The sequence below is a fragment of the Ictidomys tridecemlineatus genome, chromosome X (assembly GCF_052094955.1).
Source record: "Ictidomys tridecemlineatus isolate mIctTri1 chromosome X, mIctTri1.hap1, whole genome shotgun sequence".
Taxonomy (NCBI): domain Eukaryota; kingdom Metazoa; phylum Chordata; class Mammalia; order Rodentia; family Sciuridae; genus Ictidomys; species Ictidomys tridecemlineatus.
The window spans coordinates 88,348,157-88,375,564 of record NC_135493.1 but is presented as its reverse complement, the minus strand read 5'-3'; the positions used below and the strand labels follow the sequence as shown (position 1 = coordinate 88,375,564).

Sequence of the window (27,408 nt, the reverse complement as noted above, 5' to 3'; positions counted from 1 at the left end):
CACTGACATTTTGGGGTCATCTGAGATTTTCTTTTTCACCATGCTCAGCAGCTCTTAATTAGACCTGTTTTTTTAAAAAAAATATATATATATATATATATATATTTATTTATTTTTAGTTGCCAGTGGACCTTTATTTATTTAATGTGGTGCTGAGAATTGAACCTAGTGCCTCACACATGCTAGGCAAGTGCTCTACCACTGAGCTCCAGCCCCAGCCCTAGGCCTGTTTTTTCTTAAATGTTTCTCTTTACCATCATCTCCTTTTATGCCCATCTTTACTACCCTGAGGTATACTACTGACCCCATGGTGAGTACACATAGCCTCCTAATTGAGATGTCTACTTGCAATCTTTTCTGTTTGCTTCCTCCTGTGCATCCCTCAAACCATAGTGTAAAAAGGCACAGCCTTTGGGGGTCATTTTGTTATCACTAGTCTTGTATCATCTTGTGACTCTTTCTTTTTTTTAAATATTTATTTAGTTGTAGATAAACACACAGTATCTTTATTTATTTTTATGTGGTGCTGAGGATTGAACCCAGTGCCTCACATATGCAAGGCAAGCGCTTTATCACTGAGCTGCTACAGCCCCAGCCCCTCTTGTGACACTTTCTATTTTAGAATTCTTTTTTTTTTTTTTTTTTAGAGAGAGAGAGACAGAGAGAGAGAGAATTTTTTTAATATTTATTTTTTAGTTTTCAGTGGACACAACATTTTTTATTTTTATGTGGTGCTGAGGATCAAACTCAGCACCCTGTGCATGCCAGGCAAGAGCACTACTGCTTGAGCCACATCCCCAACCCTGGAATTCTTAATTTAAGTCTTTCCAGCAAGATTGTCAGCTTTTTGAGTAATCCAAATGATGCATGCCTTCATTTTGAGGAAATGGAGCACTTTCTAAAAGAACAAGAACCACATAAAAAACTGAGCAGCAACTATACACAAGGCCCTTTCCCAAAATTAACCTTGGTATTGTTTAAAGAACTCAATCTTCTTCTTTAGCCATTTTGTCCTCCTGACTATTGAATGTGTCATGATGTATCTCTTTTTCCACTGATGACAGTTATACCATCCTTTAAGATTTGCCCATCCTTCAGGACTTAGCCAAATTCTCCATCCTCCAGGAAGCAAATGACTCCTGATTGTTTAGACTAGTCTTATCAGAGTTCCAAAGAACAAGTATGGATTTGAAAACCATCAGACCTGAGTTTGACTTACATGCTGCTACATGTCACCGATGAAGATCTCCTCCACCATCTATGTAATGGCTTTTGTTTCCTCATCTCTGAAATGTTTTGCAGTTATTTTGAGCAATCAATGAAATAAAGTGAAAAAACTAGTCCTGGTGTTAGTTCTCCTCTTTAATCATATAAAACCTTGAAGTATATTTTTTCTTGTCTTATTTTTTCAAAACAACACAAAACTTCCTGTGGACAGATATCAAGACTTACATACTCATCCTTTTTGGCCTCAGGAAGTCAGATACTACCTAAGGCAAAAACTAGTTGGATGAATTCAAAGTTGAACACATTTGAGGGGACTCTAGTACACTAATGCACTAAATTAGTAACTCAGTGAATACCTAGCATGAGTTGAATACCGTAGATGCCTGTAGGAGGGTGGAGAGAATTATTAGCAGGGTAAAAATAATCAATAATTTGCCAGTTGTGGTTATTTAATTCAAAGTCATGAAGTAGGCAACCCAAGGAGCTCAGCAGTGTCTTTAAAGTCCTAGGGTCCTTCTGTCTTCCTACTCCGCCATCCTAAACATGTAATTTTTTAAAAAAAATATTGTTTTAGTTGTCAATATACCTTTAGTTTATTTATATGCAGTGCTGAGAATCAAACCCACTGCCTCACACATGCTAGGCAAGTGCTGTACCACTGAGCTACAACCTCTGCCCTGTAATAATTTTTTAAATGCTGATAAGAATCTGGTCTGGGTTTATAGCTCAGTGGTAAAGCACTTGTGTAGCATGTGTGAGGCACTGGGTTTGATTCTCAGCACTGCATATAAATCAATTAATTAAATAAAGGTCCATCGACAACTAAAAAAAATATTTTAAAAAGATCTCTCTCGTGCTACTAAGTATTGTGACTGTTTTCTAGAAAGGAATTGGGGCAGGATCAGGCATGGTGGCACAAGCCTGTACCCCAGTTACTAGGGAAACTGAGGCAGAAGGATTGCTAGTTAGAGGCCAGCCTGGGCAACTCAGTGAGACTATATCTCAAAATAAATCTAAAAAGGTCTGGGAGTGTAGCTCAGTAATAGTGTTTACCTAGAATGGGTAAGGCACTGGGTTCCATCCCCAGCACCAAATTTTTTATTTAAAAAATAAAATGAGCTGGGGGTATAGCTCAGTGATAGAGTACTTGCCTAGTATGTGCATGGCCCTGGTTTCAGTTCCCAGTACCACACACACACACACACACAAAAATGCAGATAATTGACAAAATAGCAACTCAGTCTGTCCCTTTTCATTAAGAAAACAATTACTTTCCTATAAGTCTCACTTATGTCTCATTTGTCAGAGCTGGGTCACATGGCTATCCTAGCTTCAAGGGAGTCTAAGGAGGTGAGTATTTTTACTTAGTACATTATCTCTCTGAAAAATTGAATTTCTGACAGAAAGGATGAAAAGAATGGATACTGGATAAGCAGCTATCACTATTTGCTGCACGAAACTTACAATCTGTTTGGTTTCAAATATACTACAGACAGACAAGAGACACTCTTTACCTGACACATACTCCAATGTCCCAGGCTGGGGAGCACCCCACCACCACCATATGTGTATACCCTCCTTATTCCGTTTGACCTCTGACACCCACACAGGTCAACACTTCAGGAACATCCGTGATCTCTGACACTCCACATCTGACTACCTCCATGGAACAAAGTAGATTCTTTTTCTTTCTTTTTTTGCAATGCTGGAGATTGAACCCAGGACCTTGCACATGCCAGGTAAGTGCTCCTTCACTGAGCCATACCCCCAGCTTCCAAAGTAAGTTCCTGAGTCAAACATTAATTAAGGCATATGAAGACTTCATTTTTTTGAACCTCTGCATGGTGCTTAGAGTAAGAGACATTGCTTTGTCTTCTGTTTAAAGAAAGCAATACGATGAGAATACCACAGTAACCCCTAGGGGAATGCCTGTCTTTCACCAAAAATAGTTTTAATTCTCTTAAACAGTTGGTTTGGTTTTTCTCTCATGGATCTTTTGAAGTGTGTAATTCATCTTATTTTTCCCTTCTAACTGCTAGAGAAATTTTGAGCCACATAAATTTTATTAGACAATTATACTATTTATTTATGTCCTCTGTTTTCCTTTTTCTTTACTTTCTTTTTTCTTACTCATTTTATATCCCTTCTTTACTTTCTTTCCACCCCCTACCAATTTTAGTTCTATGTTTGTGCTACATTTAATGCATCTATGTCAGCCACATTAAATCACTGCTGAAAGAAGATCGGCTTTAAGTAAATATATGAGTAAAAATAACTGTTAAAAAGACAGCAGGGAAAAAAATTAAAAACATTTCCAAAAGTAACCCAAAAGTTTCTTTGGGGGAATAAAGAGTGGGAGGAGAACATTTGGGTAATGTCTCACAGAGAAGAAAAAAAATTCCAAATAAATTTCTGGAGAACTTAAGTGGCAAAATTATTGTTGTAGTGATCTTGAAAATACTGGTTCTTGAACCGCATCAGGCATGCAGGATTTATAGATGGACTTGGATACCACATACATAGAAGGAAGCCTGGAGCAGTTTCCATGGGCTTCTGTCCCATAAGGCTCCAGTGCTTCTATCTTCAGAAACTGAATACAGAGACTTCTGAGAACTCACATAGATGTTGGTTCCCAAGAGAACAACTCTCCTCTAAGCCACACACAATCACGTAATACAGTTTACTTCTAATATGGACAAGGATGGCTTTTCTCTGAAATTGAGCACTCTCTGGAATAGGGCATTTTCTTAATCCCATTGAAATTTCTGATTTAGAAAAATCCAATTTAAAGAAAAAAATACAGCCAGGCATGGTGGCTCACGCTTGTAATCCCAGCAGCTCAGGAGGCCAAGGGAGGAGGATCATGAGTTCAAAGCCAGCCTCAGCAATGTTGAGGCACTAAGCAACTCAGTGAGACCCTGTCTCTAAATAAAATACAAAATAGGGCTGGGGATGTGGCTCAGTGGTTGTGTGCCCCTGAGTTCAACCCCCAGTACCTAAAAAAAAAATTAAAAAGAATACAGTGTTCAGGGAAAATTAATTTTTCTGTAAGTGTATATAGATTCTGGATTTATGTGTGTGTATGTGTGTGTACAAATGACTGATTGTGTCACTCAGGATTCCACCAGGAAACAGAATCATTTATAAACACACACATAGTTTAGAGAGCAGAATTTCTTCTTGAGGGAAGACCAGTTCTGCTAATTAAGGCCTTCAACTGACTGAATCAGACCCAACAGATTATTTAGGATACTTTTCCTCAATTAAATTCATACTGGTTGTATACTTGAATCATATCTACAAAACACCTTCACAACACCACCTAGATTAGTGTTTAATTGAGTAACTAGGGACTATGGCCTACTCATGTTGACACATAAAACTGACCACTATAGTGATGTTTGGTGTTTCATTTTGTTTTTATCTTCCACTTCTGAACACTTTGTTCTTCGTGAAAATAAATCACAAGCTCAGACAGGCTTCCAAGAAGAGTGTAATATCACCAATTGGCTTTGACACATATTTGGTCTATAAAGGTCATTAACCACCTGGCAAAAGGAAGCTACACTGACTATAACTCATTCACTGGGTGTATGCTATTGCTTGATTACACTAAAGTGTTAGGTGCTAAGAAAATTAGGTCTTCAAATAAGTCATCACATAAAAAGGAAGGATTTTGAGAAATATTTCACCTATAATTCATTTTTCTCATGCCATAAGTGTTTAGTGAGTACTAGGCTAGGTTCGTTGGCTTTTTCTACTCTTTTGACACAGAAATGATGGGTGCTTTGAAATACTCAAACCTATGCAAGACTAGAAAGTATTTTTGTTTTGAAATGTACTTACTGTCCACTAATGACCTTGAGCAATTTATTTTCTCTCTGAGCTTCATTTGCTTACCTGTAAAATACAAATAATGATTACTATCTTGAGGGCTCGGGAAGAATTAGGTGAGAAACTATAAATTAAACACTTGAAACAGTAGATACGCCAAAATATTGATTTTTTTCCCTTCCATGAATATAGCCTTCACAAGTGAAGTCCTGTGAGTTAAAAATTCTCTCCAGTATTTTTTGCAGAATATCTCCATATGGTAAGAGTATTTTGGATATCAAAGGTAGGGAAGAGGGCTGGGACTGTGGCTCAGTGGTAGAGCACTTGCCTAGCATGTGTGAGGATCTGGGTTTGATCCTCAGCACCACATAAAAATAAATAGATATTCATCATTGAAAAACACAAAGCAATCATGAAATTCATTTGGAAAAATAAGAGACCCAGAATAGCTAAAGCAATTCTTAGCAGGAAGAGTGAAGCAGGTGGCATCACTATACCAAACCTTAAACTATACTACAGAGTAACAGTAACAAAAACAGCATGGTATTGGCACCAAAACAGACTGGTAGACGAATGGTACAGAATAGAGGACACAGAGACTAACCCACAAAATTACAATTATCTTATATTAGACAACGGTGCCAAAAACATGCATTGGAGGAAAGATAGCCTCTTCAACAAATGGTGCTGAGAAAACTGGAAATCCATATGCAACCAAATGAAATTAAACCCCCGTCTCTCACCATGCACAAAACTCAACTCAAAATGGATCAAGGACTTAGGAATAAAACCAGAGACTCTGCGTCTAATAGAAGAAAAAGTAGGCCCTAATCTCCATCATGTGGGATAGGCCCCAACTTCCTTACTCCTTTGGTGCAAGAATTAAAATCAAGAGTAAATAAATGGGATGGAGTCAAACTAAAAAGTTTCTTTTTAGAAAAAGAAACAATCTGTGAGGTGAATAGAGAGCCTACATCTTGGGAGCAAATCTTTACCCCTCACACATCAGACAGAGCACCAATCTCTAGGGTATATAAAGAACTCAACAAGCTAAGCACCAAAAAAAAAAAATAATAATAATCCAATCAATAAATGGGCCAAGGACCTGAACAGACACTTCTCAGTGCATGTACCATAGACAAGCAATGTAAAGAGCTTGCATCTTCTCAGAAGATAATATATAATCAATACACAAATCTATGAAAAAATGTTCATCATCTCTAGCAATTAGAGAAATGCAAATCAAAACCACTCTAAGGGGGCTGGGGTTGTGGCTCAGTGGCAGACCGCTCACCTCGCACGTGCAAGACCCTGGGTTCAATCCTTAGCACCACATACAAAAAAATAAACAAGTGAAATAAAGGTGTTGTGTCCAACTACAACTAAAAAAATTAATATTTAAAAAAACACTCTAATATTTCATCTCACTCCAGTCAGAATGGCAGCTATTATGAATATAATCAACAATAAATATTGGCAAGGATGTGGGGGAAAAGGTACACTCATACACTGCTGGTGGGACTGCAAATTGGTGCAGCCATTATGGAAAGCAGTATGGAGATTTCTTAGAAAATTGGGAATGGAATCACCATTTGACCCAGCTATCCCTCTCCTCAGTCTATACCCAAAGGACTTAAAAACAGCATACTACAGGGACACAGCCACATCAATGTTTATAGCAGCACAATTCACAATAGGTAAACTGTGGAACCAACCTAGATGCCCTTCAATAGATGAATGGATTAAAAATGTGCCATGTATACATAATGGAATATTACTCAGCAATAAAAGAGAATAAAATCATGGTATTTGCAGGTAAATGGAAGGAGTTAGAGAAGATAATGTTAAGTGAAGTTAGCCAATCCCAAAAAACCAAATGCCGAATGTTTTCTCTGATATAAGGAGACTGATTCATAGTGGGGTAGGGAGAGGGAGCATGGGAGGAATAGATGAACTCTAGATAGGGCAGAGGGGTTGGAGGGGAAGGGAGGGGGCATGGAGTTAGAAATGATGGTGGAATGTGATGGTCATTATTATCCAAAATACATGTATGAAGACACAAATTGTGTGAATATACTTTGTATACAACCAGATAAATAAATAAATAAATAAAGGTATTATGGCCAATTAAAACTAAAAAATAAATATTTTTTAAAAAGGTAGGGGAGACTCAAGTGAGCTTTCCAGTGCCCATTAATTTACTGCACTGACTATAAAGACATTCTCACTGCAGGTTCCTTTGTATTGTGTACAAATGAATACCAAACATGCTATCATATCAACAATAAATGCAGATATTTATAATTGCTTTATTAGTTGAATAATCATTAATTTGCCTAATTTTATCTGAAAATGCTCTTGTGAGTCATGGTGGTAAAATTTTGAACAAATGGTAGGTGTTGCCAGGTTTCACGAGTGTGAAATAATTTTTGACTGAGAAAAAGAGGGGTATATCTTATATTTTTTTCAGTCTCAGACTCGTGGTTTAGCATCGTATGGGCAGTTTTATTAGTTGTTAACTACACAAAGAATATAGCATTTTATTTTCCCAGGGAAAAAATGGAGATAAATCTAAAATCCTCTTCAATCTTTACTCCCCATTAGTAACTATCATTATCACTTTGGTCTGTATCCTTCCAGCCATTTGTTTGTAGATTTGCATACATATCACAGTGCAGACAGATGAATTCATGTGGAATTGGGTATTTTGCTTGTCTAAGGAAAATGGGGTCTATTTATTGATTTTTATCATGTGAAATTTGTGGTATGATAATCAAGAAAGAAATAGGAGAGAAAAGAAGAGAGGTCTTCTCAAGAGTGATCATTTACTTCTCTATATTTCTTTTTTTTTTCATTTTTTCTCCCCTGAGCCCATTTTTGGCAAGTTATACCAGCATAGTGCATGTACCATAGACAAGCAATGTAAAGATCTTGCATCCAGTTTCATCAACCAGTGGCTCAACAAAGAGAAAAACAATCACTTAAGTCTTCTGCAAGTAACTCTCCACCAAACTCTAAGCATTATCAGTCTCATTTTATAAATGAAAAAAGAAAGAAAAATAGTTCTGTCTTAAAGTGCAAACTGAAGTCAGAACTCCCAACATCCAATTTTTTTTCCAACTGAAACACAAATCTCATTATTCATTCTATTAATTTTTCTTAAGATATAAGGTAACCTCAAGTTTAAGACAAGATGGCATAGACTCATTTCTCCTTGCTCTTCCCTACTAAATACAACTAGAATCCCTGGAAATAATACAGAAGACCATCATAATGGAATTCTGGATAACAGCAAGAGGAAATCAGACTGATTAGATACCTTTGGGAATGGAAAGAAACATGGGGACTTGAAGAATGACACTAGGGTGAATGCTAGGGCTTTTATTTTTATCTTCCACATGTCTCACATTGAGTGTTGGACAGACCTGCAACCTAGAATCTCAAATCAGAGCAGAAGACAAAACAAAACAGAAGAGAAGAAAACCTGTTATGTGTGGCCAATGGACTGGGAAAGTAGAGAAACCCAGAGTAGCAAAAGAAAAATATTTTTGCCAACACCAGCCCTATCCAAGCCAAATGCTACAGTGTCAGCAGAGACTGAGTAAGGACTAAGAGATATTGTCCCCCGGTCCGGTCCGTGACCACATGCAGCTGGGAGCGCTAGCCAAGATTGAGCGGGAGTCCCAGAGGAACCAGGCAGCCTGGGGAAGCACTTCCCTCCCCCGCTGGCGGCATCAGCCAAGAGCCAGCAGGAGCCCCATTCGCACCAGGCAGCTGGGGGAGGAGTGCTCAGCCTGTCTGGAAGCAGCAGCTACCCAACAAGGAGCCCAGATCGCTTTCCCCACAGCAGCAGCAGGTAGTCAGTTAGCACTTTAAGCCTGATTCCATCCCGTGGCACTAGATAGCCCAAGGAGGCACTTTTCATTTCCCGCTGGCATCATTAGAGAATCAAGTGACAATCTGATCTCCCGACCCCCACCACATGGCATGCAGTGGGGTGGCACTTTCCTCTCTTGCCAGTGGTGTCAGCAGAGAGCTCGTGGGGAGTCTGGACATCTGCCACTCCCCTCCACCCGGCATCAGCAGAAGATGCAGACAGGTGCTCCCGCTCCCCGCCGCTGTTGCCATGCCAGCGGAGGCTGTGAAGGGTCTGGACTTTCACCCTGTCTGCCAGCAGCAGCTGGTGCCCCTCACCCTCCCAATTAGAGGGAGGGAAGGATCGCGGAGAGCAGGGAGCTGAAGAAAAGGATTCTTTAAATCTGCCTGGGAAGTCTTGGAAAGACACCTGTCTGACCCAAATGTGAAACTTACTAGATCACCAAGCCAGCAGGTCTAACAACTGAACTGCAGTGTGGCATACCACTCAGGTATTCAAGGCAGCTTCTGAGTAACACACAAACAAAGCAGACCAGAATAGCACTGCCAGAGTCCTAAAAACTGAATTGTCACTGGTACTGTAGCCCACAAAAGTAGGCCAGGAAAACCCAAAAATATCTACACGGAGACACATCATAACCAACTTCTGTAAATTAAAGATTAAAAAATCCTGAAAGTAGCTAGAGAGAAAAACAAGCATTACCTATAGAGGAACACTGATTTAAATGATAGAAGATTTCTCATCTGAAACCAGAGAGGCCAGAAGGAAGTGGTACATTTTTCAAATGACGAAAGAAATGAACTGTCAAGTATAAATTCCATGTTCAGTGAAAATATCCTTCAGGAATGAAATTATGGCATTTGCCAGTAAATGGATGGAACTGGAGACTATCATGCTAAGTGAAATAAGCCAATCCCCAAAAAACCAAAGGCTGAATTTTTTTCTGATATGCAGATGCCGACTCATAATTGAGAGGATTTCACCAAATTGGACAGGGGAGAATGTGGGGAAGGGAGGGGGTATAGAAGTGGGAGACAAAATAGAATGAATAGGACATAACTTTCCTATGTTCACATATGAATACACAACCACTGTAACTCCACATCATGTACAACTATGAGAATGGGAAGTTATACTCTATGTATATACGATATGTCCAAATACACACTACTGTCATGTATAACTAAAAAGAACAAATTTTATAAAGTTCTGGAAAAAAAGAAAATATCCTTCAAGAATGAAGGGAGAAATAAAGAAATTCTCAGATGACAGAAAATTTATAAAAATTTCTCTAGTAGATGTACCCTTAATGAATGGCTAAAGGAAGTTCTCTAAATAAAAAGGGAATTATACCAGAAGGTGGGTTGGAACTTTAGAAAGGAAGGAAAACAATGAAATATGTAAAAATCAAGATAAATATAATATGCTATCCTATTCCTTGTGAGTTTTTTATTTATATATGACAGTGGAATGCATTACAATTCTTATTACACATATAGAGCACAATTGTTCATATCTCTGGTTGTATACGTAGTATATTCACACCAATTCATGTTTTCATACATGTACTTTAGATAATAATGATCATCACATTCCACCATCATTAATTACTTCATGCCCCCTCCCTTCCCCTCCAACCCCTCTGCCCTATCTAGAGTTCATCTATTCCTCCCATGCTCCCTCTCTCTATCCTTGTGAATTTTTTAAAATCAGGTTGAATTGTTGAAGCAAAAATCATAATACCATCTGATATTGGATTCAATGTACATAGAGGAAATAGATAAGAAAATTATACTTCAAAAGTGGGAGGGTAAAGGGATATAAATGAAAATGGAATTTTTATACTTTAGTAGAGGTAGTAAAACGTTGGTAACTATAGAGTATGATTAGTTACATACATATATTTTAATGCCTAGAACAAACATTAAGGAAACTAGTAGAGAGCAATGGCACATACCTATAATCCCCGTTACTCAGGAGGATGAGGCAGGAGAATTGCAGGTTCCAGGCCAGCTAGCCTCTACAACTTAGTGAGACTCTGACTCAAAATAAAAAAAAAAATTAAAAAGGGCTAGAGATGTAGCTCAGTGGTAAATTCCCCCCAAATCAATCCCCAGTGCCCCCCCCAAAAAAAGAGAGAGAAAACTGTGCAAAATGATGGACTCAAAAAACAATAAATCTAAAGGAATTCTAAAAAAATTTCAAGTAACCCACAGGAAGGCAAGAAAATGAAAACAGGAATGAGAAATGGAGGGAATAGATAGAAATCAAATAACAAAATGTTAGATTTAGCCCTGAAGTATCAGTAATTATGTTCAGGTTAAATAGTCTAAATAAATGACTTAAAAGACAGACAACTTGGGCTGGGATTATGGCTCAGTGGTAGAATGCTTGCCTAGTCTGTGTGAGGTACTGGGTCCAATTCTCAGCACCGCATATAAATAAACAAAATAAAGTCCATTGACAACTAAAAAATATTTTTTAAAAAGACAGAAAACCCATAAATAGATTTTTAAAACCCCACTATGTACTGTCTATGAGAAACTCTTCAAACATAATAACACAGGCACACAAATATTAATTTTTAAAAGTAGGGGTAGTTATAAAGTAATATCTGGCAAAGTAGACTTTAAAGCAAAATAAATTATCAGGAAAAAGAAGGATGTTATATAATGATAATTGGGTCAATTTCCCAATAAGACGTAGAATCCTAAATGTACATACACCAGTAAACAAAATACATGAAGTAAAATCTAATAGAACTGCTAGGCGCAGTGGCACACACCTGTAATCCCAGTGGCTTGGGAGGCTGAGGCAGAAGGATTACAAGTTCAAAGCCAGCCTCAGCAACTTAGCCAGTCCCTAAGCAATTTAGTGTGACCCTGTCTCAAAATAAGAATTAAAAGCCACTGGGAATGTGGCTAATGTGGCTAATCGCCCCTGGGTTCATTCCCTGGTATCAAAAGGAAAAATAAAATGTGATAGAACTGAAAGAAAAAGACAAATTCGGGGGGCTGGGGATGTGGCTCAAGCGGTAGCGCGCTCGCCTAGTATGCGTGCGGCCCGGGTTCGATCCCCAGCAGCACCACATACCAATAATGATGTTGTGTCCGCCGAGAATTAAGAAAAAATAAATAAATGTTAAAATTCTCTCTTTCTCTCTCTGTGCCCCCCTCTCTCTCACTCTCTCTTAAAAAAAAAAAAGACAAATTCACATTTATAGTTGGAGACTTCAATATATTCCTCTCAGCAATAAAACTACTATAGAAAATCAGCAAGATGATAGAATCAACAACACCATAAAGCAACAGGATCTAATTTATAGGACACTCTACCCAACAGTAGCATAACTCACATTCTTTTCAAATACCCATGAAACATTCACCAAGGCATCCCATATTCTGGGTCATAAAACAAACTTCAACAAATGTAAAAGAATTGAATTCACACAGAATATAATAATAAAGTCTACAAGGAAAATCTCCAAATACTTGAAAATGAGGCAACACACTTCTCATTAATACATAGGTTAAAAACAAAGTCTCGAGAGAATTTTTTAAAAATGAAAACAAAAATACAGCCCAGTGTGGTGGCACAGGCCTGTAATCCCAGTGGCTCAGGAGGGAAGCTGAGGCAGGAGGATCATGAGTTCAAAGCTAGCCTCATCAACTCAGCGAGGGCTTAAGCAACTCAGTGAGACCCTGTCTCTAAATAAAATACAAAACAAGGTCTGGGGATGTGGCTCAGTAGTTAATGCCCCTGGGTTCAATTCCCAGTACAAAAACCACACCAAAACAAAAAACTCCAAAAACATTAGATTTGTGGATTCTAATCTGTGCTAGCAGGAAATTTTATAGCACTAAATGCTTACATTAGAAAAGAGGTAGGGGGGGCTGGGGTTGTAGCTCAGTGGTAGAGTGCTTATCTAGCACGTTCGAGGGCCTGGGTTCGATTCTCAGCATCACATAAAAACAAATAAATAAAATAAAAATATTGTGCCTAGTTACAACTAAAAAATAAATATTAAAAAAAGAAAAGAGGTAGGATTTCAAAACAATCAGATAAGCTCCTATCTTAAGAGACTAGGAAAAGCAAAGCAAAATAAATTCAAAGCAACAAGAAGTAAGGAAATAATAAAGAGCAGAAGTCAATGAAATTGAAAATACGAAAACAATAGAATCAATGAAGCAAAAAGCTATTTCTCTGAAAAGATCAATATAATTCATAAACATATAGCAAGACTGACTAAGATAAAAGAAGTCACTAATATCACAAATGAGACAACAAATCTTACTACAGATCCTGTGACACTGAAAGGAAAATAATTCTATAAAGAACCCTATGAGCCAGGTGTAGTGGCACTGGCTTGTGATCCCAGCAGCTTGGGAGGCTGAGGCAGGAGGATCAAGAGTTCAAGGCCAGCCTCAGCAATTTAGCAAGTCCCTAAGCAACTCAGTGAGAGCCTGTTTCAAAATAAAAATAAAAAGGGTTGGGGATGTTGCTCAGTGGTTAAGCACCCCTGGGTTTAATTCCTAGTACAAAAGAAAGATCCTATGCACATATATGTGACAATTGAGATGAAATGGATCAACTCTTTGAAAACCACCAACTACAAAACTCAATCAAATATATTTATCATCTGAAGAATCCAATAATTATTAAAGAAATTGGGGTTGACATTTAAAAGGCCTTGAAAAAAGAAAGCTCCTGGTCCATGTGATTGCACAGGAGAATTCTACTAAACACTGAAAACATTAATACTAGTTTTATACACTCTATTCTAGAATACCAAAGAAGAAGAAACATTTCTGTGCCAGGGGTCCCCCAAACCATTCTGTTTGATTATTCATTACAAGGACTCACAGAATGTAGCACATAGTCATACTCATGGCTATGATTTATTACAGTAAGGGAATACAGAGAAAAATCAGAAGAGAGAAAACACAGATAGGGTGAAGTCCAGAGGAAACGTGGTATAAGCTTAAGAATCTTCTCCCACTAAAGTTACACAGGATGTACTAAATCCTACAGCCAGGCGTTCTGACAGTGATGTGAAATGTGGTCTATCAGGGAAGCTCATTAGAAACTCAATTCCTGAGGCATTTGTTGGGAGTTGATCATGCAAGCAACCTCTGCCTAGCACTTACCAAAATTTCAGATTCCCAGAAGGAAAGCAGGTGTTCAGCATATTGTTTGAACAAACAGTTTAGGCACACTGACAGTCTTATCAGTCCTGAAAATGGTGGGAACTTACCCCCAATCCAAGCTCCAGATGCCATCCAAAGATAGGACTTTCAAAGGATAGCAATCAAGCCAGCTCTGTTAAATCTTTCTGCATAGTTTGGAAGTTGGGAGACTTGAGTTCTAGTCCCAGGATAAAACACATTTGTATAAACAAAGTATACACAGTGACTACTCTTATCAGTTCTGGAAATGGTGAGAATTCTCCTAAAACCCAAGTTCCCAGATACCCACCAAGAGCCTGATATCTTAACTCTTTTCTGCACAACATCCCAACTCATTTTATGAGGCTAGTCTTGCTTAATATCAAAATCAAACAAAGATAGTACCAATACCCTCAAAAACTTTGTATGGAAAGGCAAATTACCTTGAACAGCTAAAAGAGTTTTGAAAAATAAGAATAAAATGAGAGGAATTACTCTACTCAAGGCTTATTATATAAGTATAGCAATCAAGAGTGGTATTCAGGGCCTGGGAATATAGATAAGTTTTCAGAGTGTTTGGCTTGCATGCACACAGCTCTGGGTTCAATCCCCAGCACCACACACACACACACAAAAAGAGTGGTATTCAGGGGCTGTGGTTGTGGCTCAGTGTTGTGGCTCAGTGGTGAAGCACTTGCCTAGCATGTGTGAGGCACTGGGTTGAATCCTCAGCACAACATAAAAATAAATAAAATAAAGGCATTGTGTCCATCTAAAACTGAAAAAAAAATAAATTTAACAAAAAGTGGTATCACAGAGGGATAGACGTACACATTAACAGAACAAAATAGAGATTCTAGAAATAGTCCTACAAATAGCTCAACACAAATACATGAAAATAATTTTGACAAAGGTGTAAAAGCAATTCAATGGAAGACAGACAATCATTGTATTTTATTTTGTGGTGCTGAGGATTAAATCAAGGGTGTTCTACCATTGAGGCACATCCCCAATATTTTCTATTTTTTATACAGTGACAGGGTCTCATTAAGTCACAAAAGCTAGCTTGGAACTTGCAATCCTCCCACCTCTGCAGTCATTTTGTTTGAGTTACCAAATGTCTATAGGTAAAAATATGAACTTCTATCTCAGGTTCATGTCATATACAAAAACTAATTCAAAATGAATCATGGACTTAAATTTAAAATATAAAACTACAATCATTTTATTTATATGTTTAGGTAGTGGGTATTTAACCCAGAGGCACTTTATCATGGAGCTGCATCCTCAATCCTTTTGTGTGGAGGGTGGGGGGATAGGGAGATGTTACTGGGGATTGAACTCAAGGCACTTTGCCACTAAGCTACATCCCCAGTCCTTTATTTTTAATTTTTATTTTGAGACAGAGTCTCACTAAATTGCTTAGGGCCTTGCTAAATTACTGAAGTTGACCTCGGACTTCAATCCTCCAGCTTCAGCCTCTAGAGTTGCTGGGATTCTAGGGATGCGACACCGTGCCCAGCTATCCACCCCCACCCCAATAGAAGGAATATTAGGGGAGTAGAGGAAGGGGATTGAGGGGGAAGGGAGTAAGGATGGAATGAATTTGACCAAATTATGCTGTGTACATATGTGAATATGCCACAGTGAATTTCAACTTTATGACTGTCTATAAAGCACTGATTTTAAAAAAAAACTATAAATAAATAAAAGGAAGACTAGTAGAGTATACGAAGGGGAACAGGGGAAGGAGGAGGGGACAGAAGGGAAAGAGGAAGGACTAGGGACTAAAGTAGGGCAAACTATATTCCATGTGTGTATGATTATGTCAAAATGAACCACATTATTATGTATAACTATAGTGCACTAATAAAAACATTTTTTAAAAAAAGAAAATGAAAAGAGGCTGGAAATGTGGCTCTGTGGTAGAGTGCTTGCCTATCATGCGGAGGCCTTGTGTTAGATCCAAAGCACTGCAAAAAAGGGGGAGGGGGTAAAGAAGAAAAGACCAGTTGCCAGACTGGGAAAAACATTTTCAGATCACATATCTGACAGGGGACTTGTAATGAGAATATAAAGAATTTTCAAAACTTAACAGTAAGAAAAAATCCAATTAGAAAATGGGCAAAAGACTAGTCTTCCTTTTTATTACAGGCATGTGCCACTGTGGGGGGGCCTAAAATCTGGAATTTCGAGGACATCCAATTTATCAAGTTTTGTATTTATGTATTGCACTTTTTTTTTTTTTTTTTTTTTTTTGGAGCTGTGGATTGAACCCAGGGCTCTGCACATTGAACCCAGGGCTCCGGGCAATCTAGGCAAGCACTTTACTGCAGAACTACATCCCAGCCCTGTATTGTACTTTTTTTCTTTTTTGGTACTAGGGATTGAAGCAGAGACGCTTAAGCACTGTGCCACATCCCCAGTCCCTTTTATTTATTTATTTTTTTATTTAGAGACAAGTTCTCACTAAATTGCTGAGACTGGCTTTGAACTTGCAATCCTCCTGCCTCAGCCTCCTGAGTTGCTAGGATTACAGGTGTGTGCCACTGCATCTGGCTTGTATTATACTTTTGATGTCATGCCCAAGAAATTTTCATCTCAGGTGTTTCCTTCTAAAACAATTGTAGAGTCAAGCCAGGTGTAGTGCCACATGCCTGTAATCCCAGCAACTTGGGCAGCTGAGGCAAGAGGATCACAAATGAGCAGACATTTCACCAAAGAGAATATACAGATGGCAAACAAGCACACGCAAAGATGTTCAATATCAATAGGCATTAAGGAAAAGCTAATTAAAATGAGCTATCACCACACATCTATCAGAATGGCTAAAAGAAAAATATAGTGACAACACCAAATGCTGACAAAGATGTGAAAAAATTTATCTCTTATACATTGCTGGTGAGAATACAAAATGGAACAGCCAATCTGGAGAAGTTTGGCAGTTTCTTATAACACTAAACATATATTTGTTAACCAACCATCTAACTTTAAATGTACACTTGTCATCTGGTCCAGCAATTGTATTCTTGGGCATTTGTCACAGATATTTACACAAAAATTTATATTTACACAAAAACCTCTAGTTGAATGTTCCTAGTAGTTTTATTCCTAATAGGCAAAAATTGGAAACACCCCAAATATCCTTCAATGGGTTAACAATGATACTGTGGTACATACATACCAAAGAATACCATTCAGCAATTGAAAGGAATGAACTATTAGAACATGCAAAAACTTAGGTGAATCTCAAGAAAATTTTGCTGAGTGCAAAAAAGCAGATTTTAAAAAGCATGCTTCTGTGAGGCTGGGGTTGTGGCTCAGCAGTAGAGCACTTGCCTGGCACGTGTCAGGCCCTGGATTCAATGCTCAGCATCACATGTCAATCAATAAATAAAGGTATTGTGTCAACTACAACTAAAAATATTTTTTAAAAAGCATGCTTCCATTTATGTAATATTCTTGAAATGAAAAATTTTAGAGATGGTGAACATGTTAGAGGTTGCCAGGGATTGAATAGGAAAAAGTGGTGAGTGTAACAATAAAGGATAGCAGGAGAAATCTTCATGGTAAAGGAATAGTTGATGTGGTGGTCATGTGAATTTACACATGATAAAATTGCATAGAACTATGTACATAGATTCAGAAATGAGTTCATGTAAAATTGGTGAAATATGAATAAACTCTGGATTATATCAATGTCAGATTTTGATATTGTATGATAGTTTATACATATAAGACTAATAGAACCACTAATACTAATATTACTAATTACTAATACTAATGTAATGCTAATACTACCACCAGGGGCTGTTGTAGGTCAGTGGTAGAGCGCTTTCCTTGCATGGGTGAGGCACTGGGTTCTATTCCTAGCACCACATAAAAATAAATAAATAAAAGTATTAAAAAATGGGAATGTTTATTTAAAAAGATAAATACCACTTGGAGAAACTGAGTGATGGGCACATGGGACCACTCTAATTTTTTTTTACAAGTACCATCAAATCTATAATTATTTCAGAATAAATAAAGTATAACAAAGGGAGGTATGTCTGAAGGATTATGAATATTTTAGAACTCTCACATTTACCTATTATGTAATAGAACTATATCTTTAATATGGAAAATAGCTAAAATACAAAAAGCCTACATTATTGTTTATCCTAGAAATGTAAATGAAAATGAGTATATGAGTTCATCATAATTGGATATGGTACATTTCCAAACCCAGAAAGCTAAATAAAAAGGTTTGTTGCTAACCATTTATATCAGTCAGTATTCAATCAAAGGACCAGAACCAGTTTCAAATTACACACACACACACACACACACAACACTTCTCATTCATTTGTTCATTCACTTGAAGCTGCTGTCTTAGACACTTGGGATGCTGGCTAAGCAAACACTAAATCTGCAAGGTAGTCAGGAAGGAAAGATCATGGAGGAGGCTGGAACCAATGGGCACAGACCAAAAATCAGGATAGGTGAACTTTCTCTCTTACATTCTCAGAAACCTTAGGTTTTCCAACTGATTCAGTCAGACTCATCTAGATCATCCAGGATAACCTTCCTTTAAATCAACTGATTAGGAGCTTTATGAAGTCATCAAAGCACTGCCCCAGCAATGCCTCCATTAATGTTTGAGTGCATAACCGGGAGTTGTAGGGTAACCAACTTGACACCAAAAAAGCCACACAACATAATAAACCATTTGTGCTTGCAACTGGATAAAAGTATCGTTAGCAGCCACCTTGGCTTTATTATTATAGGTTCTTCAGGCATAAACGATGTAAATCAATAGTGGTCGCCAAGTTCATATATAAAGAGTTCCACTTATAGAACTTTAAAAGGGGCCACGAAAAGCTTGGTTTGTATTTCGACACAGCCAAGACGCCTCCACCTGGTCCTCTCTAGCGCCTCTTGGGGCAAGGGTTCCTAGGGGCGGCAGCGCGCCCAGCAGGAGGGGAGGGGAACCCACCTGGAGAAAAGCGTCGCGGGTGCGGGAGCTCTAAGTGGGCGGAGCGTCGAAGCCGGTGGCTTGGAGACGGCGCCCAGCCCGCCAGAAGAGCGCGCGGCGGGCAGACGGCGGGGAGCCAGTCGGGTACTGCGAGCGCGGCTGGCGGTGAGGCAGGCGGGGAGTGGTTGGGGGAGGAAGGAAAGGGAAGAGGCGGAGCGTGGGAGCGCACAGTGTCAGGAATACAATAGTGCTCCGCGCCGCCTCAGCCGCCGCCGCCGCTGCCGCCGCCGCCCAACCGCCTGCCCAGGGCTGAGGCCTGACGGGCCAGGCGGGCGAGGGGCGAGGGCCGAGGGCACGAGCTGAGGAGAGGGGGGCGGCCCTGGCGGATCGGGCGGCCGGGGCGGGAGGCGGGGGTGAGGAGGGGATTAGGGGGCAGGTGCGAGGGAGGGAAAAGAAGAAAGCAGGCGGTCAGGGGGGCGGTTACCACTCCTGCCCGACTAGCCCAGCACATTGCAGGGGGCCCCCGTGTGGAGCCGGGAAGGATCCGCGATTTAGCTGCGTGAAGGTAGGCGCCACAGGCCAGACGCGGCGCAAGCGAGGTTGGGGGCGCGACGTCGCGCCGGGTAGGCAGCGGGAGTGGCGGCCTCGCGGAGTGGGAAGCGGGTGGCGCGGAGCGCAGTGTCCCTGCTCTCCGTGTCCCGGCACGGCCTCGCTGAGCTCTAGATCGCTCTGGCTTTACATAGCGGTCGCCTCTGGCGTCCTCAGAGCTTTCGGGCCAAGAACGTGTGTGGGCTGAGGTAAAGTGCTTGGTGGCCTCTTTACTGGTCAGGGCAATGCCTGGTGGCCCAGGCTGGGGGCGGGGGCGGACACGCGAGCTCGGTATAGCTCCCGGCTACACCGGGAAAGAATTGAGCGCCATAACTGTTGCCGCTGTTCCCTCCGGTGCCCCCTCTTGGCGTCCCCTCCCACCCTGTCCTCTGCATGGTATCGGGGCTCAAGGGGGCAGACTCGTGGCGGGAGGGCTTGCTCTGTCGGCCGCCTGGGGTCGGATGCTCTGGAGAGTGAGGGCGCGTCCCGGCCGTTTCAGCACCGGGGGGCGGGAAGAACCGAATGCATGGAGAGGGAAGGATTGAGGTGCGGGGAGCGGCCAGGCACCTCAGGGAGCCTGGGTGCCAACCGAGCGGGAGCGTGGGCTCCCTGGCCGGCGAACTTTCCCTTCTTCAGTCATTGTTCGGACGCTGCGAGTCCGCAGCTGCCGAGCGCTCAGCGGTCCCAGGGGTGGGAAAATCAATTGTAAGGGCTTTGCAAGTTACGGGGAAATTTTCCCACCGCCGGGTAAGGCAGAGTTGTTAACTTTTTTGCCCAGTTCTCGAGTTCGTTTTATCCCCTCTGCTGTAGGGACCAGAGTTCTATTCTTTTCTTTCTCCTGCAATCTTTTTCTCCCACTTTTTAGAACAGAGCCATTGCTTCAGTTAAGTCTGGCTTTAAATTGCACAGGGCAACCTGTGTTTAATATTTGAGAAGGAAAGGGGGGCGGGATCTCTAGTGAGTGAATGTAAGTGATGGTATGTGGAGGCATGTTTAAAAGTTTATATCGCTGTGCAGCTCTGGGACGAATGTAGCTCCTAGGTATTTGTCAAGAAACTTGTTTGGCCGCTCCTTTGGCTTTCCGAGTTGCCAGGAAATCGGTAGCCTCAGATGTGCTCGAGGATTTTAATTTTTCCCCCCTACTCCTGTTAGATGCGTACATCTGTAAAGCTGAGAATGAGATCCCCGCTCCCCTCTCCCCTTCATGGTCTGATTGTATAAAAAATCAAAACCGTGTTGACAGTGATTCCAATGGCCTGGAGGGGAAGGCGACCTCATTCCCTGTATTCAGTCTGATAAAGATAACTGCTTCTCTCTAAAGCAGGGGGGAAAAATTTAGGGAAAAACTGGTTGCACAACATTGTCGTTCAGTTTAAGCAAACCAGAATCAACTTTCCCAGAGTAGTTCACCTCTTAAATACCTTCCCTGCAGCCACTTCTCATCCGCCTGGGGGTTGGGGGATGGGGGGCAGATGAGAACAGAGTGGGCTGAACAAAGCGCATTTTTAGTTTAATATTTTCATATCTGGAGATAACTGGGAGTGCGGGTTCCAGCCTTCCTAACCTTCTAGCAGGGTAGTTCTTGTGCTTTTATATAGCATTGTGTGATTGAAAATAGATTTTTCTTATTTTGCCTAGGAGTATTCTACCTCCACAATAAACCATTTTCTCTTTTATTTAAAGTGAATTTTGTTCTGGAGTGGTGGCACACCTTGTAACCCCAGCGACTCAGGAGGCTGAAATGGGAGGATCATGAGTTTGAGGCCAGCCTTAGCAACTTAGTGAGACCCTTTTTATTTTGAGACAGTCTCACTAAGTTACTGAGGTTGGCTTTGAAGTTGTGATCCTTCCTGCTTCATCCTCCTAACCCCCTGGGATTACAGACATTACATACCCAGCTCTTTAATAAGGTTTATCTTTTCTTTCTTGTGTCCCACCAATTTTAACAACCCATTTCTCTTCTAAACTACATAAAGCCATCTCTTCTTTATTACTTCCCTGGAACTAAGCAAGCATCTTGTTGGGGGAAAGAGTTTCAGGAAGAGTCAGGAAGCATCATGCATCAGGTGTTTGTGAAGATATGCTCTCTTTAACAAGCCTTGATCAGGGGTGCAGAGAATCAGAGTAAAAATGATGTTGAGGGGGCTTGGGTTGTGGCTCAGTGGTAGAATGCTCACTTAGCATGCAATGCCCTGGGTTCAATCCTCAGCACCACATAAAAATAAGTAAACAAAATAAAAACTGCTAAAAAATAAATATTTTTAAAAATGAGATTGAACATTACCATGGTGCATAATGTATCTACCTCCTCATGGAGCTTGTACAACACCAGGAGCTAAGAAAAATAGAAGTCACATGCTAACTTACATTTTAGAAAATCTTGGGCTGGAGATGTGTCTCAGCGATAGAGCACTTGCCTAGTATATACAAGGTCTTGGGTTTGATCTCTAGCACTGCAAAGTAATGAAGAAGAAAAAAAGAAAACCTCTCATTGGGAATAATTTGCTATGAACTTTATTTACATTATTTTGTAGGTGAGAGGTGGGTGTTTGGTGATCCACATCTGACACTGTCCTGGCAATTTCTTTTCTTCTGGTGCTGAGAACTGAACTCTGGGCCCAGTGCATGCTAGGCAAGCACTCTACTATTGAGCTTCATCCCCAGCCCTGGAACTCTCCTGAAACTGGGGCACAGGAATGGCTCACAAGTTTCTGTTGTTCCAGTTACAGTATCTGAGAAAGCTAAAGCATTCTGGTTTGTAGGTTGGGAAGGATCTGGCATGAGTGGTTAGAAGTTTTGAATAAGATGTTGCTGTCAAGTGGTCATTACAGAGCTAGTAATACTGCTTTGAGTTTTCTGTTTTCTACAATCTTTGTGAATTCCCCATGGTTATTTTTGCTTCCTCCCTATAGGTCTTTCCATAGACAGTAACAACAAAGCTCTTGCCATTGTCTCTGTGCTTATGTTGGGCAAGAAAGAAGGGTCCTGAGAAAAACATGCCTGATCCCTTAGCTAGGCTTGGGAAAAGGAAGGTAAGAACTCAGAGGGCTGTCCCTCTGAGGATGATGACAGGCCCCTGAGGGTCCTGGGGGGTTCTAGTATGCCTTAAAGAAAATAATTGGCCTGGTATGGGGAAATTGTACTGGGGTTTTGACCAATAGGAGGCACCTGTGAGTTCATAAATACTTGAAAACAGCAATAATTTAATCTCTGTTCCAACCCAGAAGTCATGGTTATGCCCTGCTACTCAAGGAGCTCCTTTCTCTTGATACTGCCTGATAGACATGAGACTGGAATGTGTTTTTGAAACAGTTAATAAGAGAATATGGTACCAGCATGGCCAATACACTGGACCTTATGTGCTGGAATTTCCTGGGAAATTTATTAATATTATCCTTTTTTTAGATTTTAAAAACAAATTTTGATAAAACATTATAATTACAAAAATGTTGCAAGATTGGTACAAAAACTTACTGTATTCCCTTTACCCAAGGTCACAAGTTATCAGCAGTTGATTTTATTTGCTTTGTCATTTGCTGTTTCTTTTCCCCAGTCATTTGAGAGTAACCATTGAGAGATTGGTACTTGTCAAGGCCATCCTATTGTGAAGTGTCTCAGATGCAGACACCAGGTATAGCAGAGTATTGGTATTGGGGCAGGGCCCTAGAGCTATGAAGTACACATTTGTAAATCATGTGGAATCTCTGGTGCTAGATATAGAAATCATTATCAATTGTAAAAGTGTTTAAGATTAAACCCCCTTTTTCTCTGGTGCTAGATATAGAAATCATTATCAATTGTAAAAGTGTTTAAGATTAAACCCCCCTTTTCTCACCATTTTCTTCCTAACTATGCCAGATTTTAATATTGTTGTGAAAATTTACTCCTCAACTTTGCAGTCATAATATATTCTCTAACAGTTTAATTTAATTCATTCAACAAACAAGTATTGGGTGCATTCTATTTGCTAGGGGTAAAAGAGGTGAAAAATATTCTTCCTCTTGAGAGCTCAGTATCCAATGAAAGAAAGTAAGGAATCTTCTCATAGTTAGGGAGAGGAGTGTTCTACTGATGGGGTTCCTAAGGGTGCTGGGAATACCAGCGTGTTTAAGGATCTGAAGAGTTGATATCTGGGAGTCATTTGAATGGATATGAATATGAAGATATGTCTTCATTGAGGTCCGCTCCTCTTAGATGATGAGGTTCATGTGTTTTGGAAGCCTTTGGTGTCATTCATCCATCCCAGGCTGTGGCCTCAGGCCAACTTGGAATGGAATCCTTGTTCTACCTTTGATCTTGACTAGTTATTTAACTTTGCCTTAGTTTCTTCATCTTCTAAACCACATCTCTGAATTTAACATTGCCTTAGTTTCTTCGTCCGCTAAACCGCATCTCTGAAGGTGGTAGTGAGGATTAATTGAGGTAATAGATGCTCCATAAACATTCATCTCATCTTCCCTTTAAAAATGGCATATTCGGGGGAAATAGCATGAAAAATATTAGGCATTAAGGTGGGATCCAAGAGGGTGTTTCTATTTTTTCAACAAATAAATGTTTTAATTGCTATTGTACTAGGTAAAATGATGGCGATTATTGTATGGAATAATAATAGCAGCAGCAATGATTTGTTAATCATTTCCTTTGTGCTAATCACATAGGTTATGTCACTGAGGTGTGAGGCTTAGAAAGGTGAAGCAGAGATACTTTGTCCAAGGTCACACAGCAAGAAAGAGGTAGAATTCCTCTGTGAGGCACACTAACAAGGTGTCCTTGGTGCCTCAAGAATGAGCAGGGGGGCTGAGGTTGTGACTCAGAGGTAGAGCGCTTGCCTTGCATGTGTGGGGCACTGGGTTTGATCCTCATCACCGCATAAATAAATAAAATAAAGGTATTCTGTCCATCTACAACTAAATATTGAAGAAGAAAAAAAAGAATGATCAGGAATAAGCAAGGTAAAAGGTAGAGAGAAGGAATTGCTAGGCAAATGGAATAGCATGTGTTGTGAGGACACTTAGGTGGGAAAGAGACATGGAAAGGACCCAGAGAGGTTTGGCTAGGACCTAGAGAAAGAGATGAGATAGGCCAGGGAAGATTGACAAGGCCTTATGGGACCTCATTATGAAGATGTGTTTTATTCCAAAGACAATGGGAGCCTGCTGAAGGTGTTTTTCACTCTTTTTAAACCACATGATATGTGTGTTTAATCCAGAAAAGCATGTGGTGAGGCCTAAACAAAAATGGTTTAAGTAATTCATTTCTTTGGTGTTGCACCTTGTGAGCCAATGGAGGCAAAGTTTCTGGCCTAAATGTGTAGGTTGTAAGAAGTTTTTGTTTGTTTGTTTGTTTTTAGTACAAGTGATTTAACCCAGAGGTGCTTTGCCACTGAGCCAAATTCAGAGCCCTTTTTTATTTTTAATTTTTGAGACAGGGTCTCACTGAATTGCCGAGGGCCTCACTAAGTGGCTGAGGCTGGCTTCCAAATTGTGATCCTCCTTCTTTAGCCTCCCAAGTCTCTGGGATTACAGGCATGCACTGCCACACCTAGCTTAAATTTTTTTTTAGTGTCCACTATGAACATGGCTAAAATGCTGTGATTCTAGAAGAAGCTGGTCCTTCTGTATGCTTCTAGAAAGAGGTTTAATTAGGCTTATATAGCAGATGCTTTTTAGGCTACATTAAGGGAGTTTTTTTTCAGCTTTCACTAAGCCCCTGTCAAATGGGTTAAAAAATGTAATTGGGAGAAAAAGGAATTCCTGGAAACTGAGTTGTTGTTCAGTGTTAGAAATGAAACCGTCAAGTATAAGACTTTGGTTTAAATATATCATGATAAAGATACTTCAGTGACTAAATGGAAATTTGTCATGTTTTTTTGTTTTTTGTATGTGTGCCATCTGTGATGGCAGACAGCACATTTGTGAGAATCTGGGAAGACTTAAGCATTTTTTCAATAGTTACATATTTACTTATTCTCATCCAGGTACTAGAGTTTTTTGTTTTGTTTTGTTTTTGTGGTACTGGGGATTGAACCCAGAAGTGCTTTACCACTGAGTTAAATTCCCAGTCCTTTTTATTTTTATTTTGAAACAGGTTCTTGGAAAGTTGGTAGGCCGACCTTGAACTTGCAATTTTCCTGTCTCCTCCTGAGTCACTGGGTTTGCACCCAGACCAGATACTGGAGGTTTTTGTATTTGAAACTATTTCTCAGGTATAGAGTAAACTGCATGGCAGAAATACCAGTGTTCGTTAGCCCTTGCCATATGTACTGAGCCACAAACATATTTCCTTTTTTTTTTTTTTTGTACCAGGAATTGAACCCCAGGGGTGCTTAAACCAATGAGCAATATCCCTATCCTTTTTAATTATTTTTTTTACTTTGAGACAACAAACAAATTTACTTTTAGATTTTTAGGTGAAGAGGGTGGTTAGTTGGTGGCTGGATGATCTAAAATGGCTTTGCTCACACATCTGATTGTTAGAAGGCTGGTTGGTCTCAGTAGGAGTTCCTAAACTAGAGTTACTTATCTCTGCTCCACATGGTCTCCTCTAGCTGGTTTGTTAACATTGCTAGTCTCAAAGAGTAGCAAGTGAGAGCAAGCACCAGTATACAAGTACTTTTCAAGTGTCTGCTTTTGTCAAGTTTGCCGTTGTTCCATCAGCTAAAGCACACAAGTGCTTCCCTGGCCAAGCCCAGAGACATTGCAGGAGGGGACCATTCAAAGGTAGGGATACAAGAAGATGCATAAAAACCTGAGGCCAGTATTGAAGTAATGAATAATAATTAATAATGTTAGAATCTCAACTTTTGATAAATCTTATTAAATACTCATTTCTGAATATAGTGATTTCTAGCAACTAAGTAATATGATCGTGCTATTAGTAACACATCCTTTTCTACCAAGCATGAAGCAGAGTGATAGTTTTTCTAGGAGAATGCCAAAGGGAGATAGTGTGGTTTTCTTTTGTTTTTGTTTTTCGACAGTGTGATATTGAACATAAATATTCTTTAAAAAAATTTTTTTTACATTTTGATGGTCCTTTATTTTATTCATTTATTTATATGTGGCACTGAGAATTGAAACCAGTGCCTCACACATGGTAGGCAAGCACTCTACCACTGAGCCACAACCCCACCCCTGAACATAAATATTCTTATATGAGTGGCTAAACTGCTCACTAATCTTGTGTAGCTATTATCAAAGGAACCTCTGGGTTTCCTCAACCCCCATTCAACCTTTATCACAAAAATCCTAGTGTAATAAAGTAGATTTTGTAGTTAAGCAAAAAGATGTACAATTTGGGAATCAACTACCATCTAAGAGATGAGAGAAAACATTTGCAAACTCTCTTTGAAACCTTTATGTATTTTAGAATTTTTATCTAAGAAATCCTTCTTTGGGCATTGTAATAACAACAAAGAATCTCTGTAGATATCTTTTATTTGGTCAAGATTTTAAAATTTTCTTGTGGTTGCAGTGAAGAATCCAGCATTGTACTGTGAAGTCAGTGGCCAGGAACCACCAATTTGGGGCATCAGCTTTTGACCTTTGCTCATGAAGATCTCAGAGGTAACATTCTTCACATAACTAACATAGACTTTACAACAGCTGGAGGCCTGAAATGTATTACATAAAGATGCAATTGAATCCTACAAAGGATATGTAGGAAAGTTGAGTACAAGGCTCATTTTATGCAGCTTAGAGGTGTACATTCTTCCAGAAAATTACCTGGTGATAGAATCTTAGCTTTTCTATTTCCTCCTA

The 27,408-nt window shown here is 39.8% G+C and overlaps 2 protein-coding genes across 16 annotated transcripts in view; one reads left to right on the top strand and one right to left on the bottom strand.

Annotated features, from left to right (window-relative positions):
* Window positions 1-670: 670 nt before the first annotated feature.
* On the bottom strand, window positions 671-20,288 carry LOC144371593 (uncharacterized). The gene is made up of 5 exons (XM_078033953.1): window positions 20,238-20,288; window positions 19,082-19,952; window positions 10,896-10,976; window positions 5,074-5,127; window positions 671-898 (listed from the first exon to the last, which is right to left on the bottom strand). The coding sequence occupies exons 1-2, from the start codon at window positions 20,286-20,288 to the stop codon at window positions 19,323-19,325; spliced, it is 681 nt and encodes a 226-aa protein (XP_077890079.1). The 3' UTR covers window positions 671-898; window positions 5,074-5,127; window positions 10,896-10,976; window positions 19,082-19,322.
* Window positions 19,129-27,408, top strand: part of Jade3 (jade family PHD finger 3) — a 135,304-nt gene continuing 127,024 nt past the window's right edge. For 7 of the 15 annotated variants that reach the window (XM_078034897.1, XM_078034894.1, XM_078034903.1 and 4 more), the window contains exons 1-2: window positions 19,497-19,625; window positions 27,122-27,213. The gene's annotated coding sequence lies outside the window, so the exon portion shown is untranslated. Of the gene's footprint in view, window positions 19,226-19,496; window positions 19,626-26,346; window positions 26,368-27,121; window positions 27,214-27,408 lie in introns of those variants that run through there. The other 8 variants (XM_078034896.1, XM_078034893.1, XM_078034895.1 and 5 more) reach the window with 6 other exon arrangements.

Coding starts and splice junctions, on each gene's coding strand:
- LOC144371593 (XM_078033953.1), bottom strand. CDS start 20,288: ATGACTGAAGAAGGGAAAGTTCGCCGGCCAGGGAGCCCACGCTCCCGC. Junction 19,953..20,237: donor GGAGCCCACGCTCCCGCTCG/GTTGGCACCCAG, acceptor TTCCCGGTGTAG/CCGGGAGCTATACCGAGCTC.